Source organism: Mercurialis annua, linkage group LG5 (assembly GCF_937616625.2).
Source record: "Mercurialis annua linkage group LG5, ddMerAnnu1.2, whole genome shotgun sequence".
Classification (NCBI taxonomy): Eukaryota; Viridiplantae; Streptophyta; class Magnoliopsida; order Malpighiales; family Euphorbiaceae; genus Mercurialis; species Mercurialis annua.
The window spans coordinates 7351559-7371391 of record NC_065574.1 but is presented as its reverse complement, the minus strand read 5'-3'; the positions used below and the strand labels follow the sequence as shown (position 1 = coordinate 7371391).

The following is a 19833-nucleotide window of genomic DNA, read 5'->3' as shown; positions in this document are numbered from 1 at the left end:
TTAAATTTTAATTTGGGGATATTTTCGGTATTTTATTTTTTTATGGTATTTTGCTGATGTTTCAGCCGCCGTGACGCCGACAATTTTTTTCAAAAAAAATGATAGCTTCAAAAAAAAGGTGCTAGAGATATTTTTGTCTATAAGAACCGTAAATGGTCTCGCCACAAAGATTAAAGGGTGTACTGATCGTTTTTAATTATCAAGGAATTTTGTGATCGGACTTCTAAAATCTAGGGGCATGGATGATTATTAGCAGAAAGTTATAGAATGTAAATTTGTTAATTGTGGCATCTCCACTGTTATAATCACTACTAAATTTAGCATAGCTACACTCTATGTTAATATAACATATGCCAAGTTCTGTATTTTATTTTTACACTCAAGATAGATTTTTTTACAATAAACCATAGGCCAATATAAAAAAAAAATTATTTAATATAATTCTTCTATTATTTTAATACATATTAAAAAAAACTCTAGAAAATTGTATTGTAATAATTTTAAAATATATAATTGAAGAAAATTATTAAATAACAAATAATAATAATAATTATTAGATAATTATCATAGCAAATAATCATAATACTTTTTTAAAATATTTTACATTACAAACACTGAAATAATATGTTAACTATATTGTTTTTTTATTTTTTTTTCATGCTAAATAATAATATATAATTTACAGCGTACAAATGTGATGAAAGAATTTTAAAATGGCATAGATTTTAAAATCATGAAATGTAAAATTCATAAATTTATAAATTTTATTGGTGGCATTGAACATAAGATCCTCGACTTTCTAGAGATATTTTAATATAAAAAATTTGAAACAATCCATCATTTTTTTTTATCAATTTTTCATTTTATATGTGAAAAATCAAATGAAGAATTTTGAAAGATGTGTTTTTAAAGAAAATTTATAAATGTGTAAAGCTTTTAAGCTTGTCAAACGATGGATTCTACTAATGAATTATAGTTCATATTGTATAAGCGTCGCATAACAAACTGCTAGGTCATAAATTCAATGCTCCTTTTTTTTAATTATAGACAAAAATGATATTGATAAATTTATAGATTATGCAAAATTCATAAATAATTTAAAATCCATAGATTTTTACCTCCTACTAAAATGACTAAATCCAACTGATGCTCTTGTCTTATAAGTAGTTGGGCTGAACTTGCCTAGTGGAGAGTGTAGGCGGACTCAATCCAGCCCAAGCTAAAACCTAAAAAGGAAAAAGAGCCATTAGCCATCAAACTGGGCACGTAAGAAATAGGGTAATTTATGGAGATTCTTTGCGTTTAAGTGAAAAGTATTAAATCAAAGTTTTAACTTTTATATAAATTTATTATGACATTCTTCGTATTTAGATAAAATATAGGCTTGTTTATCAAAAAATACCAAACTTATACGTTTTATGTCAATTATAGCCAAACCTTTAAAAATCACTAGATTTAGCCAAACCTTATATGTTCTGTTTTTTTTAGCCATTTTTGAATCGAACCGGTTTTTCTGACACCGTGTCGTCCACGTCACCGCCAACTAAGCAATTGGCTGGCATGGCAGCTGAAATATTTAAATAAGGTTTGGCTATAACTGACACAAAAAATATAGATTTGGTATTTTTTGGGTGAATAAACCTAATTTTAAATTCAAGCCAATTTTTAAATTTAATAATTAGTAAATTAATTATATCATTTAAGAAATTTATATATATTTAAAAATTATTAATATTTCCTATTTAAACTAATTAAAATTTTAATTTTTTATTAAACCTAATTAAATCTAATAAATTTATATTATAATATATTTTAATGAATATGTAATTAAAAAAATGAATTAATGTATTACTTAGAAATTAATGCTGAATTAAATTTGGTGAAAGAATTTAATGTTCATGATGATTTTGAACTTGATTTATTATTTTTGATGTTGTTGAGATCTTGTTATGACTGGGTTTAGGTAATAAATAAAATAGTTATCTGTAAATTAAGGTAAGTTTTTGGTTATGCCGAGTAAAATGACATATGCGTTTATGCTTATAAACATCATGATATATGTTGATTACACCACAATAAGCGTCACTTTTTAAAGAAAAAAAATGAGAATTTAAATTAATTATATATCCCTCAAATATGTTCATCGGAAGACGAACAATTGGGTCTCAAACGGCGGCGGTGTCAAAGAACCGACGACTGGAATTTAAAAAAAATTAAGATGAGTATGACATTTTTTGTTTTTATTAGAATTTAAATTAATTATATATCCCTCAAATATATAAAAAAGAATTATTAGAATTATTTAAATTTAGTAAAAAATAAATTAATTTTATTTATTGTTAAATAAAAATATTATTTTTTAAATATATATGAATTTTATTATAATATAATTAATCATTTAATTATTTAATTTTAAAATTAGTTTTATTCACCAAAAAATACCAAACCTATGCATTTTGTGTCAATTATAGCCAAACTTTATTTAAATATTTCAGCTGACATGCCAGCCAATTGCTTAGTTGGCGGTGACGTGGACGACACGGTGTCAGAAAAACCGGTTCGATTCAAAAATGGCTAAAAAAAACAGAACATATAAGGTTTGGCTAAATCTGGTGATTTTTAAAGGTTTGGCTATAATTGACACAAAACGTATAGGTTTGACACTTTTTGGTGATTAAGCCTAAAATATATTATTATAACAATTTGTTAATTTTTAAGGTAGTCAATTCAGTTAAAAAAGCTAAATTTAACTTTTAAACTTTTTCCTATCTAGTTTCACACGAAAATTATATAAAAAATTATTTATTTGTTTTTCTTTTTTTTTTGGTACAGGGTCCATGAGGTTTTTTGAACGGGTCTCAACTATGAGACGACACCTTTAAACCTTCCACATTCAGACTAATCCTCACTCGAGCCGTGTAGGTCCCTTGCGGGAGGCAAACTCTAACCCCAAGTTTTAAACAGCTGCATACATGAGTACGGTTCAAACCCGCGACCTCACTTAAAATAGAAGAGCGCCTTACCAACTCATCTACGCCTCGGGGTTATTTATTTGTTTTTCTAAAATAACATTAAATATAAATAAAATTAATTAAAATATTATGTAACATTTTAATAAAATATATTATAAATTCTAAGAAAAAAATTAAAAATATTATGTAACATTTTAAAGAATAAATTATTAAAGTGCAATTGTTTGTAAATTTAATTGAACATCAATATATTAAATAAATTTAGATCCACAACCCATCACATTTTAATAATTTTTATATATCAGTATAATTAATAAAAAAAAATTCTTACAAAAAAATTCAATATAATATGATTAATTAATGATTTATTTGTTGAAATGTCACATAATATTTTAGAATTTTTTATAAATTAATAAATTTATTTTTATTGAAATGTTATACAATGTTATTCAATATTTTCATAATTGTTTTATTAAATTTACTATTATTTTAAAAAATAAATAAATAATTTAAATGTTTCTTCACAATTTTCGGATGAAACGGGACAAAAAATAAATTTGAGAGTCAAATTTAACCCTTAGACCCAAGGACGGAGATAGGCAGGGGCCAGTAGTGGCACCTGCCCCTCCAAAAAAACCAAATTCAGTAATGATTAAATGTCTCTAACAACAATATCTTTTATACAAACTTTAATAACATATAACTCATATATTAAACTAGCTAATATTATCGCTTTTATTTAATTGATCATTCATTTAATAAAAAAATTAATTATATCATTAATATATTTTCATATTTAACTAGGTGTAATTTTATTATTATATAAAAAAAGGACGTGTAAAATTCCACAACTAATATTTAAAAAATTATACAAAATTAGACTCAATTATTTTTATTAGTGAAGATAAATTTAAATTTATTATTTTCTATGATAATTTTTGAATGAAAAATATAATTTTTTTGCCCCTCTCAAAAAAAATCGTGGCTTCGTCCCTGCTTAGACCGAGTTAATTAACTGAAAAATTAATAGATAAGTGTAATGCTATAATATATTTAAATATGAGAATTGTTGTAATAGATTTATAAAAATCAAAGGATGAGTTACGTGTATTTTACTATAACGCAAGGAAATATGATTAATTTACCCTCAACATTTTCACAGACGATAAAAACAAAGTAAATTTTTATTTTCACAAAAAAATAAAAAACAAGTAATGAAAAAAAAAGTAAATTGGAAAACTATGCATCTTGCTTATAAAAGTTCCATTCAACAATAAAATAAATTAATAAATATTAAAGTCGAGTATTATCTATTTCTTTTTTTTATCGATTGGTCGAACTTTTTTTTATGAAATGGTCGATTATAAATATGTATAATTAATTAAATTTTCTATGGTATATGAATTAGGTAATTTTTGTGTCTCTTTTTTTTCATCATATATGTATCCTTATATATTTTTGTAAGTAGGGAAAAATTCTTAGGTAGACCGAGTCTACCACGTCATACGTAGATTAAGCCATTCATAATATAATACCTCATTAAAATGATGGCAATATCGTAATATCACCATTAAGATTTGAATGCATTTATTGCACAATTATTATGATATTGCCATCAATATTTTAGTGAGATATTGTATTATCAGTGGCTTAATTTACGGATGACGTGGTAAACTCGGTCTACTTAAGAATTTTAGTTAGATGTTATATATTGCCATCATTTTTTTTCTTCCAATTTTTGCATTAATTACGAACTACCTTATGCAATCCCCTTAGGTCAAGACTCAAAAGGTATCGTATGTACAAATATTTTAGTCCAAATTAATATAAAAGGGAAAGAACCATATAGTGTTTTGGAAGCTTAGGAAACAAGAAATTATGAATCTAACTAACCTCACAATGTGACGAAGGGCATGTGCATAATTGATTAGGGACATAACATTTACAAATATATTACTGCTGTTTTGAAATATAACTTATAAGATAATAATTTACAAACTTAAATTATACTTCCATAAAAAATATGTAAACTATAGTTATGATTCTAATATGGAACAAAAAAAGTAAATTTTCTTTAAGATATGTCACTTAATATGAAACATAGCGTAAAATAAATTTAAACATAAAATTCATTAAGCAGATGGTGCACGTATTAAACAAATTGAATGTTATATATGCATAGAGAGGAATGAAACCACACACGTGCTTGTCGTTTTAGGTACATCACAAGAAAACCATGTGCAAGTCCAACATGCACATGGAAATAAAAGAGCAACAAATATTTGGATAACATGGATTTGCATGTGAAGGAATGGGAAGAAGCAAAATAATAGGGATAAGACATATACCTATAAATTTACATTCATGGATTGTTGTTCATAGGCTTAATCTATTGAAATGTTTCAAATTTTTATTTACATGATTTTTTTAAAGTTTATTGTTTAATAGATTTATGTACTGTTTAATGAATTTTTTATGGATAGAAATTGTAAGCAAGTTTTTCGGTGGTTGTTAGATGATTAAATTTTCATGTAAACAATGACTAAATACTTCAGTATTTTTGAATTTTTTTATTGGTATAGTCATTTTCAAAAGTTTTTTGGTTCAATATGCTCCTATTCATATTTTTATTTTTTTTTCTCTTTTAAAGTTCGATGATGTGACTCATTTTGTCAACTTGTCGAGTTAGATGGATATCTAAATTCAGTTTCACGCGCGTTCATTGTTAATAATTTTAAAATTATCAAAATTATCAAAATTTTGTTTGGTTATTTTAATATTATATAACTAGAAACTTATATAATTCTTATAATTTAGATTTTAGTATATATGAACTTCATCATATAAACTTATGGCTATAATCAATGACATAACTTGATTATTCTATGCATAATCAGAAAATTGATTTTGAGGAAAAGAGTTTTGTTCCTTTTAAGATTAGTACTTGGCCACCAACCTCATGTAAGAAAAATCCATTTTTGTTTTGTTTTCCAAATGAATCTTTATTGTTTTTCATTGTTCACTCAATTCCAAGTATCTAAATCCAATGATAAAACAGATCCAAATTCTACATGGGATTGGATTGGATATGATTATGGGTTTATCATGCTTTTGCTATATGCCACATGATGATTATTAATGTTTCGCTTCATAATTTGGACATAAGATTCCACATACAATGATCACCCTTTTTGTTACTTTTCATTTGTTTTCATTAATTTAGTTTGATAATAATAAATAGGTTTAATCACCAAAACAAAATCCCGACCTTTTAGTCTTTTTTCACTTGCACCCTGACGTTGCAATTTTGTCTATATCACATTAATTCACACCTTTCGTTTCTATCTACACCCTAAAAACTGAATTGACCCTTTTTCACAAGAAAAAAAAGCCAATTTGATCCTTCACTTTTTGTATAAAAATGTCAATTTGATCCTTCACTTTTAGTATATTAAATACTTTTCAGAAAATAAATTAAAAATAAAGGATCAAATTGACATTTTTTAGTGAAAAAAAGGTTAATTTAGTTTTTTAGGGTGTAATTGGAAACAAAAGGTGTGAATTAGGGTGATATAGACAAAATTGCAAAGTATGGGTGCAAGTGAAAAAAGGCTAAAAGGTCAGAATTTTTTTGATTATTAAGCCTAATAAATGTTTTATTATTAATGGAGAAACAAAAGATACAATTTTAAAATTATATAAAAAATACATCAAAAAGGTATGAAACAAAATTTTTAATTAAATAATAATTTTTTTTATTTTTATTCATCAATCGCGTTGAAATAGCTTATTGATTGACAATTCAACCATGCTTTCACTCCATTCAATAATCATTTTAAATCACAAAATACACTATTTGATTTGTGAATAAATTCAACAAAACGAATATCAAAAATAAAGATTTTACTATTAATAATTCAGATCTTCTCTTGATTAAGATGTCTATGAAAAAAATCCTCAAAAAAATCCATAAAAAATTAATTATTTTAATAAAAGATCAATTAACCATTTTCTTTCCATTGAATTCAAGTTAGGATCGAAATAGTTCGATTGAATTCAATGAAATTAATCTAAATTATTTATTTTGAAATTAACAAAACATTATAAAATATCTGAAAAAAGAAAATTAAAATAAAGTACAGAAAACCAAATTAAAATAAAACATGACTATATTTATACTATAAATTTGATGAAATTCCAACTCAATATGTAATATCAATTTAATTTAAGCAATTCATCATTGTATAAAAATAACTTTATAATCTCTATTAATAAATTTATTATAATGATAAATAAACTCAAATAATCAACCTCTTTTTACTTTTTAGGCATAATCTACATCAAAATAAACTCTTTTTATGTATTTTATCTAACATGCACATAAACTCATTCCGTTTATACAATCTTTATACATGCATATAACATGAGTAGAGTATATCTTATTGAACTATGCTAATTGAATACTTTCAATATTCATGCTACTAGAAAGAGTTTTCAACATGAAAAAAAATTCTATAATATGCAAAAAAAATAATTGATCTAATTTAAAAATATCATCCTAATTCGGGTCTTCTTTTTGCGATGAAAAACTCAAACCCTTACCTTGATCAGTTCGGTTTAACCCTTTAAAAACATTATAACCAAAATTCATAATTTCATCAATTTTACCTCAATAAAATGTAAAAAAAATATAATGAAATTTATATATAATTAAAATGCACAATATCATTATTAATTTCAATATTGCCATTTTTCAAATTGTTTGAATATTCAACAGTGATGATTTCTTTTAAATTAGTAGTTCCAATATGAATTAGATTTAAACTTAAAAAAAAAATGTGAAAAACCCTTGAAAATGCCATACTGGTTCAAAATGCTTAAGGCACCGTTTGGATTGATGGATTCTAAACGATGGATTTTAAACAATCAATGGATTTGGATAAAATCTATCGTTTGCCTAAAAAAAAATTAATAGAACCCATGGATTTATAAATTCCCTCATTTTCTATAATCCATCATTTTTGAGGGTTTTGATTTCCCACCTATTAGGTGGGAAAGTCCAAATCCACCATTTTTTATGAATGATGGATTGTTATACTATTTATTTTTTTCCAAAAATAATGTTAAAAACCATTGATTTTATTTTCAATCCAAACGATGGAATTTTAAAATCTATGAATTTAAATTCCATTGATTTACAATCCATCGATTTTGTTAAAATTCATGGATTTTAAAAACCCTCAATCTAAACGGTGCCTAAGTGGGTGATCAATTTAATTAGAAGCATTACAACAATAATGAAGAATGTTATCAATTTGCTATAACTTGTTTGTGGGGGGACAAAATCAATGATCCAAAATAAAAAAAGGATTAATGATGAAGCATGGAGGTTATAGATTACAAAAATGGATCCCACCATTTTTTCATAAAGGTAATTAAGAAATTAACAGAAGTAATGGAAAATAAAATAACTATTGCCTTGCAGCCATTGCGAACTCTTAATTTTTCTAATTTATTGCAAGATATAAATTGTGACGATTTTTCATCTTTCAAAATCCATCATCTAATTTTTATTTTATTTTCTTTTTAGAGCAACAAAATTTTTATAATAAAAATATAAAAATATAATTAACCCTTAAATTTCTGGATTATTACAATTAATTATAGAAGATGAAACAACAGCTTGAAAAACCTGAGCTTTTCGATTTTCTGGATGTGTAAGGCACTGCTTGATGATGTGCCCTTATTATTTGCAATAGTTACAAAATTTCTTACTACAATTGCGTGCGATAATCTCAAACTCCTTGCAACTATAGCATTGTGATTGCCATTTCCCTTGCTTTCTCCCTGGGCAACATAAGCCAGATTAACCAAATCAGCCGTTTCTTTCTGTCCACTTATAGCGGCTTTGGTTGCCATCCTCTGTTCCACAATAATTTACCAATACATATGTCTAATGAGGAAACCATATTTTTGTTCAACAATTCAGCCCCCGCAATTTCAAATTCTGGTCTCAATTTCATCAAAAGATGATTCCGCTTACTTTCTTCATGAACCGCTTGAAGACCTTCCAACATCTCTTGAGAGATCTTAGAATAAATAATACCAAAATATTCGCTCCACATGTTAATAAATTCAGAATAATATTGCTCAATGGAAAGGTTACCTTGACTGAATTGATTGGTCTCAAGTTCAAGTTGAAAGGGTCACGTAATATTTTCTTGATGGTAGATGTGTCTCAAGTAATCTCACATTTGTTTCGCCGTACCAAAAGAACGCAAATTATTAACCATACGTGGTTAAATAGACGCTAAGATCTAAGAAATAATATAAGCATCTTTGGTTTTCCATTGCGCAAGTTCCTTAGTGTCTGTAGGTGTCGAAGAACTATTGTCGATGTGATTCCAGAGTGTCTTCCCTTTCAAGAACATTATAAACTGAAACTCCCAGAGATCATAATTCTTTCCTATAAGTCTTAATTGCAAACGTCCCTGAGAATTTTTCGGAAAAAATTTCGATAGACATCTTAAATCAAAAATCACAAAACCAAATTGTTGATAATAAATCAACCCGAACCGAAAAAAAGAGAAAAGAACTAAAAAACAGCCTAGAAGAAGAGATGATTAAAAAATAATTGATGGCTGTGATATCATAACAATATTTACGCAAAATGACTGAATGCCTTTTTTTTTTGGTCCGCTATTTGGAGTGCTAATATTCCCTTGAATGTCAAGAATTTTATTTGGAGGGCCTGCAATAATTTTCTGCCTGTAGCTTCTGAACTTCTTAAAAAGCAGGTTGAGATCAGCCCTTTGTGCCAAGTTTGCGGTTTGGAGAATGAATCAGTGGGGCACGCTGTCGCTGATTGTACGATGGCCAAATCTTGCTGGTCTATCCTCAATTTTCCTATCCTCCAGTCAGCTGGTAATGATGTTAAAGCTTGGTTCTCAAGAGCAGTTAAGTTCTTAATGAAAGATGATCTGAACCTGCTGTTTATGACTTCCTGGTGCATATGGAAGAATCGTAACGACATAGTATGGCAGAACAAGTGGAGTAATGGCGAGCAAATTGTCAATGAAGCTGGGCACAAGCTTGAGGCCTGGAAATTTGCTAATTCTGCCAGAGGCAAGTGCTTGAACATCGGGTTGTCTAGAGATGAAGGTGGTGTTACCTGGAAAGCTCCTCCTGCTGGATGGTTAAAAGCAAATGTTGACGCAGCAGTGTTCTCTGATCAGAGGGGCATCGGTGTTGCTTGCGTTGTTCGTAATAATCTCGGTGAGATTGTCCAGGCGAGAGCAGCTAGACTGCAGGGCTGTTATACTCCCCGAAATGCAGAAATTATGGCCATTCGTGAGGCTCTTTCATGGCTTAAAGGTGGGGCAAACATAATCATCGAGTCCGATGCTTTGGAGATCATTTCGGATATCAGAGCGCCTCTTAGTCAGGGTGTTGATCATGGCATAGATTTATGTTGTTCGTTAGCTAAGCAGTTACATAATTTGTCTTTTGTTTTTGTAAGACGATCTGCGAACTCTGCTGCTCATGCTCTTGCGCAAGCAGCTCGTTCCTTGTCAGATCCGCAGGTTTGGATTGATAACTTTCCTGCATTTCTTACGGATGTAACCGCTCTTGATTGATCTAATGCCATATTTTTTCCTCAAAAAAAAAAGTAGGCAATAAAATATACAACTAATGTAATTAATTATTTAGCTAACTACTCTAAGTAATATATACAAATACATGGTAAGAAGAACAATTTAATTAGAGCCACAAATCTTGCAAATAATTCTTGAATAAGTACCGTAAATCATTACTACTCTCTTACGATTAAAAAAGCTCTAATGCTAAAGTTTAAACGACTGCATATATAAAAATAAAAAGAGCCTTATGCCATTTCTAACGGACCAACCTACTCTAAATTTGAAACTTTATTTTATAGAGATAGAGTAAATTTCTCTCCAAACACAAATTCTATCTCTAACTCTAAATAAATTTTTCTCGAACCATAAACTCTATTTCTAACTCTAAAACAATATTTCAAAACTACACTATTTTATTATTTTGACAACTTAGTCAAATTGAAACTTTTTTTGCATATTTATCTTAAAAATAAAAATATAAAATAAAAATATAATAATATAATAATAAAAAAATATAATATTATAATATTTAAATCTACTATTTAGTCATAAAATATAATTATATAAATTAAGACTACTGAGTTAAATAAGTAATTTATAAAATTAAAAAAATACAAACTAATTCTAATAGAGTAATGAATAGTGAAACTCTAAATATAGAGTTTACTATTCAAAACTCTAAAAAAAATTATAGAGTTCGGTTGAAATTGGTTAATTTTAAATGGTGGAATTCAATTCCTTTATATAGTTCGATTGGAGATTACCTTTGGCAAAAAAAAAAGGTTAGATAAGAGAATGCTAGGACCAATGAGCTCTAACTCAAATGGTATAAACGCTAGGCAGCAAACTGTTATGTCGTGGGTTCGTTTCCTCTCACGAGCGCTTTCTCAATTATCAAAAAAAAAAAAAAAAAGAATGCTAGGTGTGCAATTTTAGTGTTGAACATGCATATAGACGTTGATTGTATGACAGTAGAAGAAGGAGAGTTTGCAACAACATGACATGTAGGTCCTATGTAATGAAAATTGTAACACCTTTATTTACGAGAGCATGAGTCCATTTTTGGAATTTCAGTCCTTGAAAAAGTAATTAGACAAAACGCATTTCTGTGATGTGGATATATAGTAGCTAGCTGGTCAGTGTGTTTATTTTTCTCAAAGAAAATGCTTTTCTTGGTTCTAGATTATTCTTTTTACAAGAATTTTAAACTAAAAAACAAACTAACCAATCAACTCACATCATTCCACATCTTATATTTCAATTTATAAATTAATAGGAAAGAGATGAATAATGAAAAAGAAAAAAAATAGTCCATAATTGAAGAATAGAGATAAAATAAAATGATTAAAAATTACCGGTAACACATGTAACATTTATCTTAAAAATCATGAAAAGAAATTTAGATGAAATGAAAAAAAAAACATATTATTTTAATATTATTTGGAATAATCACGCAGCTGTTCTTGATTCGTATTAGTTATCTAATTATCCATGGATTTGTATATTATAGGAACAAGTGAGAATGCTTGTTTTGGTCAAAAAAGTAATACTTGTAAAAAAATCAGCTGGAAGGATAATCAACTAACTTATACAAAAACTATGGTGAGAAAATAATGAGAATGTTTACATTAAGCACACAATACAATAATATAAATCTAAATATATTAGATCATGATAATTAATTATTATTATTATACTGTATTTTCATGATATATAGCAGACATGCATGTGGGCAAGAAGCAATATTTTGACAAACAACACAAATAATCAGTAAACAATATCAAAATTTATTTCATAAGTGATCTTAGTATATAATCTTGAACTATCCGTCTCCTAACAACTTCTTTTCATTTCCATTTTCTTATAGCAGTTTCAGAAATAAAGGGTTAAAGACCTCGAGGCATGTTAGTTGGTAAAGTGCTCTTCTCACTTAAGTGAGGTCGCGGCTTCGAATCGTATTTATGTATGCAGCCGTATAAAATTTGGAATCAAAGTTTTTCCTGTCGCAAGGAACCTATCCTGCTCGGGTGAAAATTAATCTGAATATGAAAGGTTTAAAGATATCGTCTCATAATTAAAATCCGTTTAGGACAACTCATAATATTACAATAAAAATAAAAATAAAGGGTTAAAAGAAAAACCAAACTCTGTTTGAAACTTCTAATCTGTCACTGTTGTCACCTTTGGGATCTGGATTCTTTTCCCTCATGAAACTCATAAAAGGGTATATATGAACAAAATTAAAATTAAAAAGCATAAAGGAATTTATATCTTCCATATGATGCCAAACTGCCTCACTATCCCTTTCTTCTTTTTCTTTTTTCTCTGCTTTTCTCAGCTCCTTTTTTTATGCACACAAATGGCTATGATGTCTATTCGATTCAAATTTAATCTAATCAAAATAAATTAAAATTAAGTGAATAATTATAAAAAAATAGATATTTTCAATGAAATTAAATTAGACAGTTTGATTTAATTTTTAATTAACTTTTATATCTTTTAAAAAAAATTAAAAAATTTTGCATTCAAAATCAAATTAAATAGAACCAAAATTTTGATTCCAATTTAGATTTTGCTCATTTTCTGCACACATTCTTATATATGGCATACTTGTGCGACAATTTAAACATTACCTTATATGAACATAAAGGCACGATAGATGGCTACCTTTATCCACATCCTTTCACACTATTTTAAATTCGTGCAAATAGCTAATTCTATTTCTGAATTTGTAACTCGAGATTAAATAATTTATTCTTAATATTTTGATCAATTAAAAACAATATTTTTTTTAATTTAGGTCAACTAAAAATAAAATTGGATTATTTCGTCTCGAAACTTATTCTATTGTATAATTTTGTCTTTAATTGATCTAAAAATAAAGAGTATTGTCCTTAATTGATTAAATTGAGTGAGAGTGAGTTATTTAACTCCAAATCAAAGTTTAGGGACCAAAGTAACCCTTTACTCTTTTGTATTCGCCCAATGATTTATTAGATATATTTTCTAATGAGACTAATTCAGCCATAAATGCATATATCTCAGTATTACTATAAACTGAACTTTACTTTAAAAAGTACATAAAAACAACTAATTATTAACAAAAAAAGTGAAAGGTAACAATTAAGGGAAACAATAGAAAATATATAAAAGATGTGACAATTTTAATTTTATTTTAATCTAAGACACACAAAATTCCATAGAACCATAATCAAGCAACTCTTCAATCATTTGCTCAATATGATGATCTTCAAGTGCATTAACCTCTTGCTGGCTATTCCCACTTTGATTTTCCTCGTCCAGCCATTTCCGGTCCGGCCAAGTAAAGCCGGTCTGTGTACTTGTTCCGACAATGCCATTGCCGGAGCTGAATTGGGCATGGTCATAAGTTTGTTTTGAACTAATCGTACTATTATTTTTCTTTGCCACTTGTTGTAGAGATGCCAAGTGGCATTTATGTAATTTAGCTGCTAGTGTTGCTGATAGCAATTTTGATGATGAGGATTGTGGTTCGTTCGGATTGTATGCAAAATTTGTCCGGGCTTTCGGTCCGCACATTAATCTTGCGGCTTCATCGTACGCTCTAGCGGCATCTTCCGCGGTTTCGAATGTGCCTAGCCATATTCTTGTCTTCCTGTTGTACAAAAATGAAAAACGTTTCTTTAGTTACAAGTAATGCATAATATTGAGTGTCAAACATAGTGGCAATGGATTAATGTGAAAAAATAACGTTTCGTCAACATAATGATGAAACGTTTCTAAGTGTGCGAAATAATGAGTAATTATCAAGTAGAAAATATGAAAAGGAAGTGAGAATTACAGTAAAGGATGGCGAATTTCTGAAACCCAGGAGCCCCAATGCCTTTGACGGACGCCACGGTATCGTTGTTGCGGTCTAGCCATGGTGAAGTAAAAGAAACGTTTCGAAAAACTATAAGTGATCAATGTGTTTGTGAAAAGTCCTGAAAGAAAATGAAGTTGAAATTGAGGGAGAGGCAGAGGCAGAGGGGGTTTCTGATGGCAGAGCTTATAGAGGTTTATATAATCATCTTTTGCAGCCTTTTTTTTTCATCAATTTAGAAATTTGGTGGGGGCCATGAAGTGTAATTTTATTTATTTATGGTTAATTTCTTCCACATGGGTGGTAGTAAATGTGATATTGATTGGCATTTTTTTTATTATTGGCAATTGGAATTTCATGTGACAAACACAATATATAGAATAATTTGGAAATTATTGCAAGTATTTTTACATTTGTATTATTGTATGTACATATATTCTAGAAGAGACAAGTTGAGTATACCTTTCTTAATACTAAAGTTCTTTCTGAAGTATCATTTATACTTTTCTTTGGTTTTGTAGAGTCATTTTTTTCTTAGTTAAAAAGGGAAAGTTCATAGTGAATGCATTCTAATCAAATTATATGTAGTTATAGTCATTCTTGTTAATTGAAAGCTCATACAACATAATTAAGTAGGCACTTCTATGCAATGTAATTTCCTAAACATGTGGGTGGTGAACAATTCCTTAGCCTAGCCTAGGTTTGAAATTACATGTCTTGGTCAAGTTGTGTAGAAATTAGTTTTATATATTAATAAAAAAATATTATTTACTATCAATTCATGTATGTGCTTCTGATTTCACATGTGAATTAGACGTTTCTGACTAGTTTGATAATAATATAAATAAATGCTTAATTAATTTAATAACACATTTAGTTTTTCTATTAATTGATCAAAGCATACAAGTTGAAAAGAAAACCTTATAAATTTAAATATATTTGAATGATTTTTTTTAAACTTAATTTCTATAGTGCTTTGAAAGATATTATTGATTCGATTATCATCGTTGTTGTTGTTATGAGCTATTGAGATTATTATACGAAATTCAACAGCCGGCGAGAGTTCTTCCATCAATTCTATGTTAAATCATTTAATCACTTTTTAATGTTCCCGACATCAAAATCAAGCATGACCTAATTTCATTATTTATAACTCTAGTTACCATTTTCGTAAAAGAAATGAGATAATTTGGTTATATTTTTTTAAAAAAATTGAAGTAGTTAGAAGACATTGGTACGTGGCTCACATCATAATTATTAAACATATAGTATGAGGTAAGAGACAAAAATCATGTTCCTATGAAATTTTGAAGCCCATGCTCTTGCTATATCTACCTCAATTCTCAAACTTGGGCTTGTAGGCTAGTAGTTGCTATATTTGACCAGAATCTTGTTGTTCCATTAGCCAAATCTAATAATAATGCATGCAAATTTAAGAAGATGTTGACATCAATTTGCTCTTCCCTCCATGCATCAATAGGTCATTACCCACATGCTATTGCCATTTTCAATTTTATTGCATCAAAAAGGCATAGCTTGACATCAAAATGCAATTTGAATGAGTTGGAGCATATGAAATACATTAGTTTTTGCATATATGATATGAAATTTGTTTTGTTTTTTTTACGGATTAGCTAGTTCGATCACTTACCAATTTATATAATTGTTTTCTAGTTCAGAGCAGTTGAATAAAAATTTTGACTTAGAAAAAAACGAACGGAGTTGATCTATGAGTTGCAGTCAAATAAATTAAACTGATCAGTCCGATTTGATTTTTAAAACACAAAATTAAAATAAGTACTCAAGCTCTTGATGATCGATGAGTAGTTGGTGCCCTAGAAAGCTAACAAGGAGTTAGTTATATGACATATAGATGGTGTAAACTTTGTGATATATCATGCTATATATAGCTAACTATCATCTTGTGAATTAATGCCAACATATTTTATTTATATTTACCTTAGAAAGTCTTCATATAGCACTATACATCTCTCACATATATAGGTCATTTAGATGAATATAGGAACCTCTTTTGTCATAGGGGTCGCCTCATAAACCAATAATAAATGTAATAATTACTAAAATAATATCCTTTAACATTTTTTTTTGTCAAAAAAATAGTAATATTAATAAAATTTACAGATTACACCCTACCGTTGAAGTACACCGTAGATCAAATTACAAAAATATAAAAAACATCTGAAACCCCTATAATCGACCTATAAAAAGAAACGAAACAACAATAGAAATTTAAAGATACAAATCTAACAGGTAACGAAAAACAGGATGAATTCAAATGTAAAGAATTCCATGGCACCAACCGTATCCCATAATTTTTATTAACCACTTGTTCCGCTGCTAAAATACTTCGAACGACGAAAAGAAAGCCTTGAATCTTCAAGAACGTGAAACTAAAGCTTGAACAAACGCTGAAAAGTTTTGAACGAGCCAAAGATCTGGACAAACAAAACTGAAACCGAACAAAAACACCAAAAAAACACACAATTCTCTAAGAAACGGAGCAATTTATTCGAAAATTAACGCAAACATAGCAAAAAACGAGCTAAGAGACGATGATTTCCGGCTAAAAACCGAAGATAACCGTCTCCTGCGCTCAAGGTCGAATAAAAACCGAACATTGGCTCTCTAGGAAAGTTTCTCTCTCTAACTTAGAGAGATGGGGATATATTTTTCTTCTATATATCCTTTAACATTATTTCATAATTTTTTATATAAAAAAAATTAATTACTTTTCTTCTAAAATTTAATTATATTTACCACTGGTCTTATGTAAGTAAAAAAATATTATTTAACTTGATCAAAGAATCTATTTATTAAAAATAAAATTCAATTTAACTTTTAAATTTATATTTTTTTAAGTATCTATAAAATTATTAAATTTGAATATTTTAAATTATTTATTAAACTCTAATATATCTATAACCATTTTTTCTTAAAATAAGTTCTAAATTTTTGAGTTATGATACAATTAATTTTAATAAATTTTGATTCGGTAAAAAGATATAAAACTCATCATGTATCTACCTGGCAAAAAAATTAATTGTTGGATTTAAAACCGAGTCAAACCAAGCCCAACTGTATTAAATATAACTAATTTTATATATTTAATTTTAAACTATTTAAAAGAAAAGTATAAATATATTTATAAATATATTATTTCTAATATATAAGTCTAAAGTACTTTTTTCAAATTTATTTTCATTATTTAAGATTTTAAAAATATTAAAATAATAATTTAAAAAAAATAAATAATAAAATAATATATTTAAAAAGTTCAGACATTATCGATATAATTTTTTTAAATTAATTTATTAATTTTAGTATGTCAAGTAACTTGCCTTTCTATTTAAAACAAGATTATATTGAAACTTAAGATACTCATATTAAAATACAGGGTTAATGTCATAAAAAATTCACCAACTTTATAAGTTTTTTTATTTTAATTATGCAGTTCAAATTTTCTTATTTTCATGCACGAACTACCATTTTTTCTCAAATTTATGCACGATGATGAGGTGTCACGGCTCCATTGGTATAATTTTGCTGAGGTGGAAGTTATTTTACACCAATGAATGAGTGCCACCTCACCACCGTACATGATTTGAGAAAAGTGGTATAAATGAGAAAAGTTAAATTGCGTGATTAAAATGAGAAAACATATAAAGCTCGTGATTTGTTTTGACATTAACCCTAAAATATAATATCATAATTATTGAATTAAACATGTGAAATCACTGGTGAACTATAACTCAAATGATATAAGCGTTATGCAGCATTCTGTCAAGACCATGACTTCATTTCTCTTACAAAACATCCCCTTCTCCAATTATAAAAAACATAAAAATTTTCATTTGTTTATTAATGGTCAAACTATATTATTTATATTTAAAAGCTTTATATTCGAATACTTTTCCTTTCTATTGTAATAGAAAAATAAACATATAAAACACAGTAAATTGTTTATTTTTTTTTATCATCGCAAGATGTGTGAATAACAAAACATTCTATATTATTTCAAGGCGCAGGTAAATTGGTGAAGTTCTCTAATTGGCTTAAGTCAAGTTGCGAGTTTCAACCGTATTCATCTATGCAGCCGTTTGAAATTTGCGGTCAGAATTTGCTTCCCGTAAAAAATCTACACTATTCAAATGAGTATTAGTCTGAATATAAAAGGTTTAAATGTATCGTTTTATAGTTAAGATCCGTTTAAAAAACTTCCTAGACCTTATACCAAAAAGAAAAAACATTCTATATAATATACTAGTATTAGAATACAACTAATTAAATGATGAAATTAAAGTTAGCTAGCTAGGTTGTTTGGCATCAATTAATCATCTAATTAAGCTATAAATGGTAGCTAGCATGTTATAGAATATTTTATGTTATCCTTAATAATTACATATTCTTTCATCTTATTTAGTAGCAATGCATTTACTATTATTGCATATTCATTATTTGGATTATATGAAAGGTTCTTTGATAAGATTCTAATCAACATGATAACACATGTTTCCTTCTAACAACATATTTGATTCTGTTTATGTTATAGAGTTCCTGAAATTAATAATAACGGGGCCGTTTGTTGAATTATAATTTAAATGGTACAAACGCTCAGTAGAAAACTGCTAAGATCGTGGTTTCAGTTCTTCCCACAAGAGCTCACTCTCCTCCAATTATAAAAAAAAAATTATTGAATTTTAATTATCAATTTATTTTCAATGGTAATTTTTTTCGAACAAATACATATATGGCAGCCAGATTTTGCTAGTTTCTCTTATAAATATGTCACGTGTGCATAATTAATTTTCTCTTGCCGGATTTTGCTAGTTTCTAAATGCATAAACGTGGATAGAATTAAGAAGTACAATCTTTGGCGATATTATATTTTGGATTGTTCTCTTTCGATATTATTTTTTCTTTTTAATATTTTCATTTCTTTTCTCATTTTTAGGTATCTACAATGTTTTTTAAGTAAGCAAAATTTAATTATGTTAGTAGTTAATGGTATCTGGTTAGATTTTTAAGTTGACTCTAGGCCACTGGTCCTGTAGGAGTTCGAAACCAAAACTTCAGAAGTGTTCCGAAGAGCCTTAGCAATTTGGTTAAAGTTTACAGGCTGATCACCGGCCGTTAATTTATATTATTTCACATATTTTCTTCACTTTCTAATTCTGCTATTTTATAAATTTGTCGATCAGTCAATAATTTGTCCAATAAAAATTAGGCCTAATTTAATAATTTAAAAAAATTATCCAAACTTTTTAAACATATAAATATATCACAATTTGATCAATTCACTTAAAATTTATTCAATTTTCATAATTTATTTAATTGTGCTTACATGGCAATTCAATGTATA

At 27.6% G+C, this 19833-nt stretch overlaps 1 protein-coding gene across 1 annotated transcript; it reads right to left on the bottom strand.

The window, feature by feature from the left end:
* Positions 1-13689: 13689 nt before the first annotated feature.
* LOC126680976 (ethylene-responsive transcription factor ERF003-like) lies at positions 13690-14631 on the bottom strand. The gene is made up of 2 exons (XM_050376303.1): positions 14433-14631; positions 13690-14246 (listed from the first exon to the last, which is right to left on the bottom strand). The coding sequence occupies exons 1-2, from the start codon at positions 14513-14515 to the stop codon at positions 13793-13795; spliced, it is 537 nt and encodes a 178-aa protein (XP_050232260.1). The 5' UTR covers positions 14516-14631; the 3' UTR covers positions 13690-13792.
* Positions 14632-19833: the final 5202 nt, after the last annotated feature.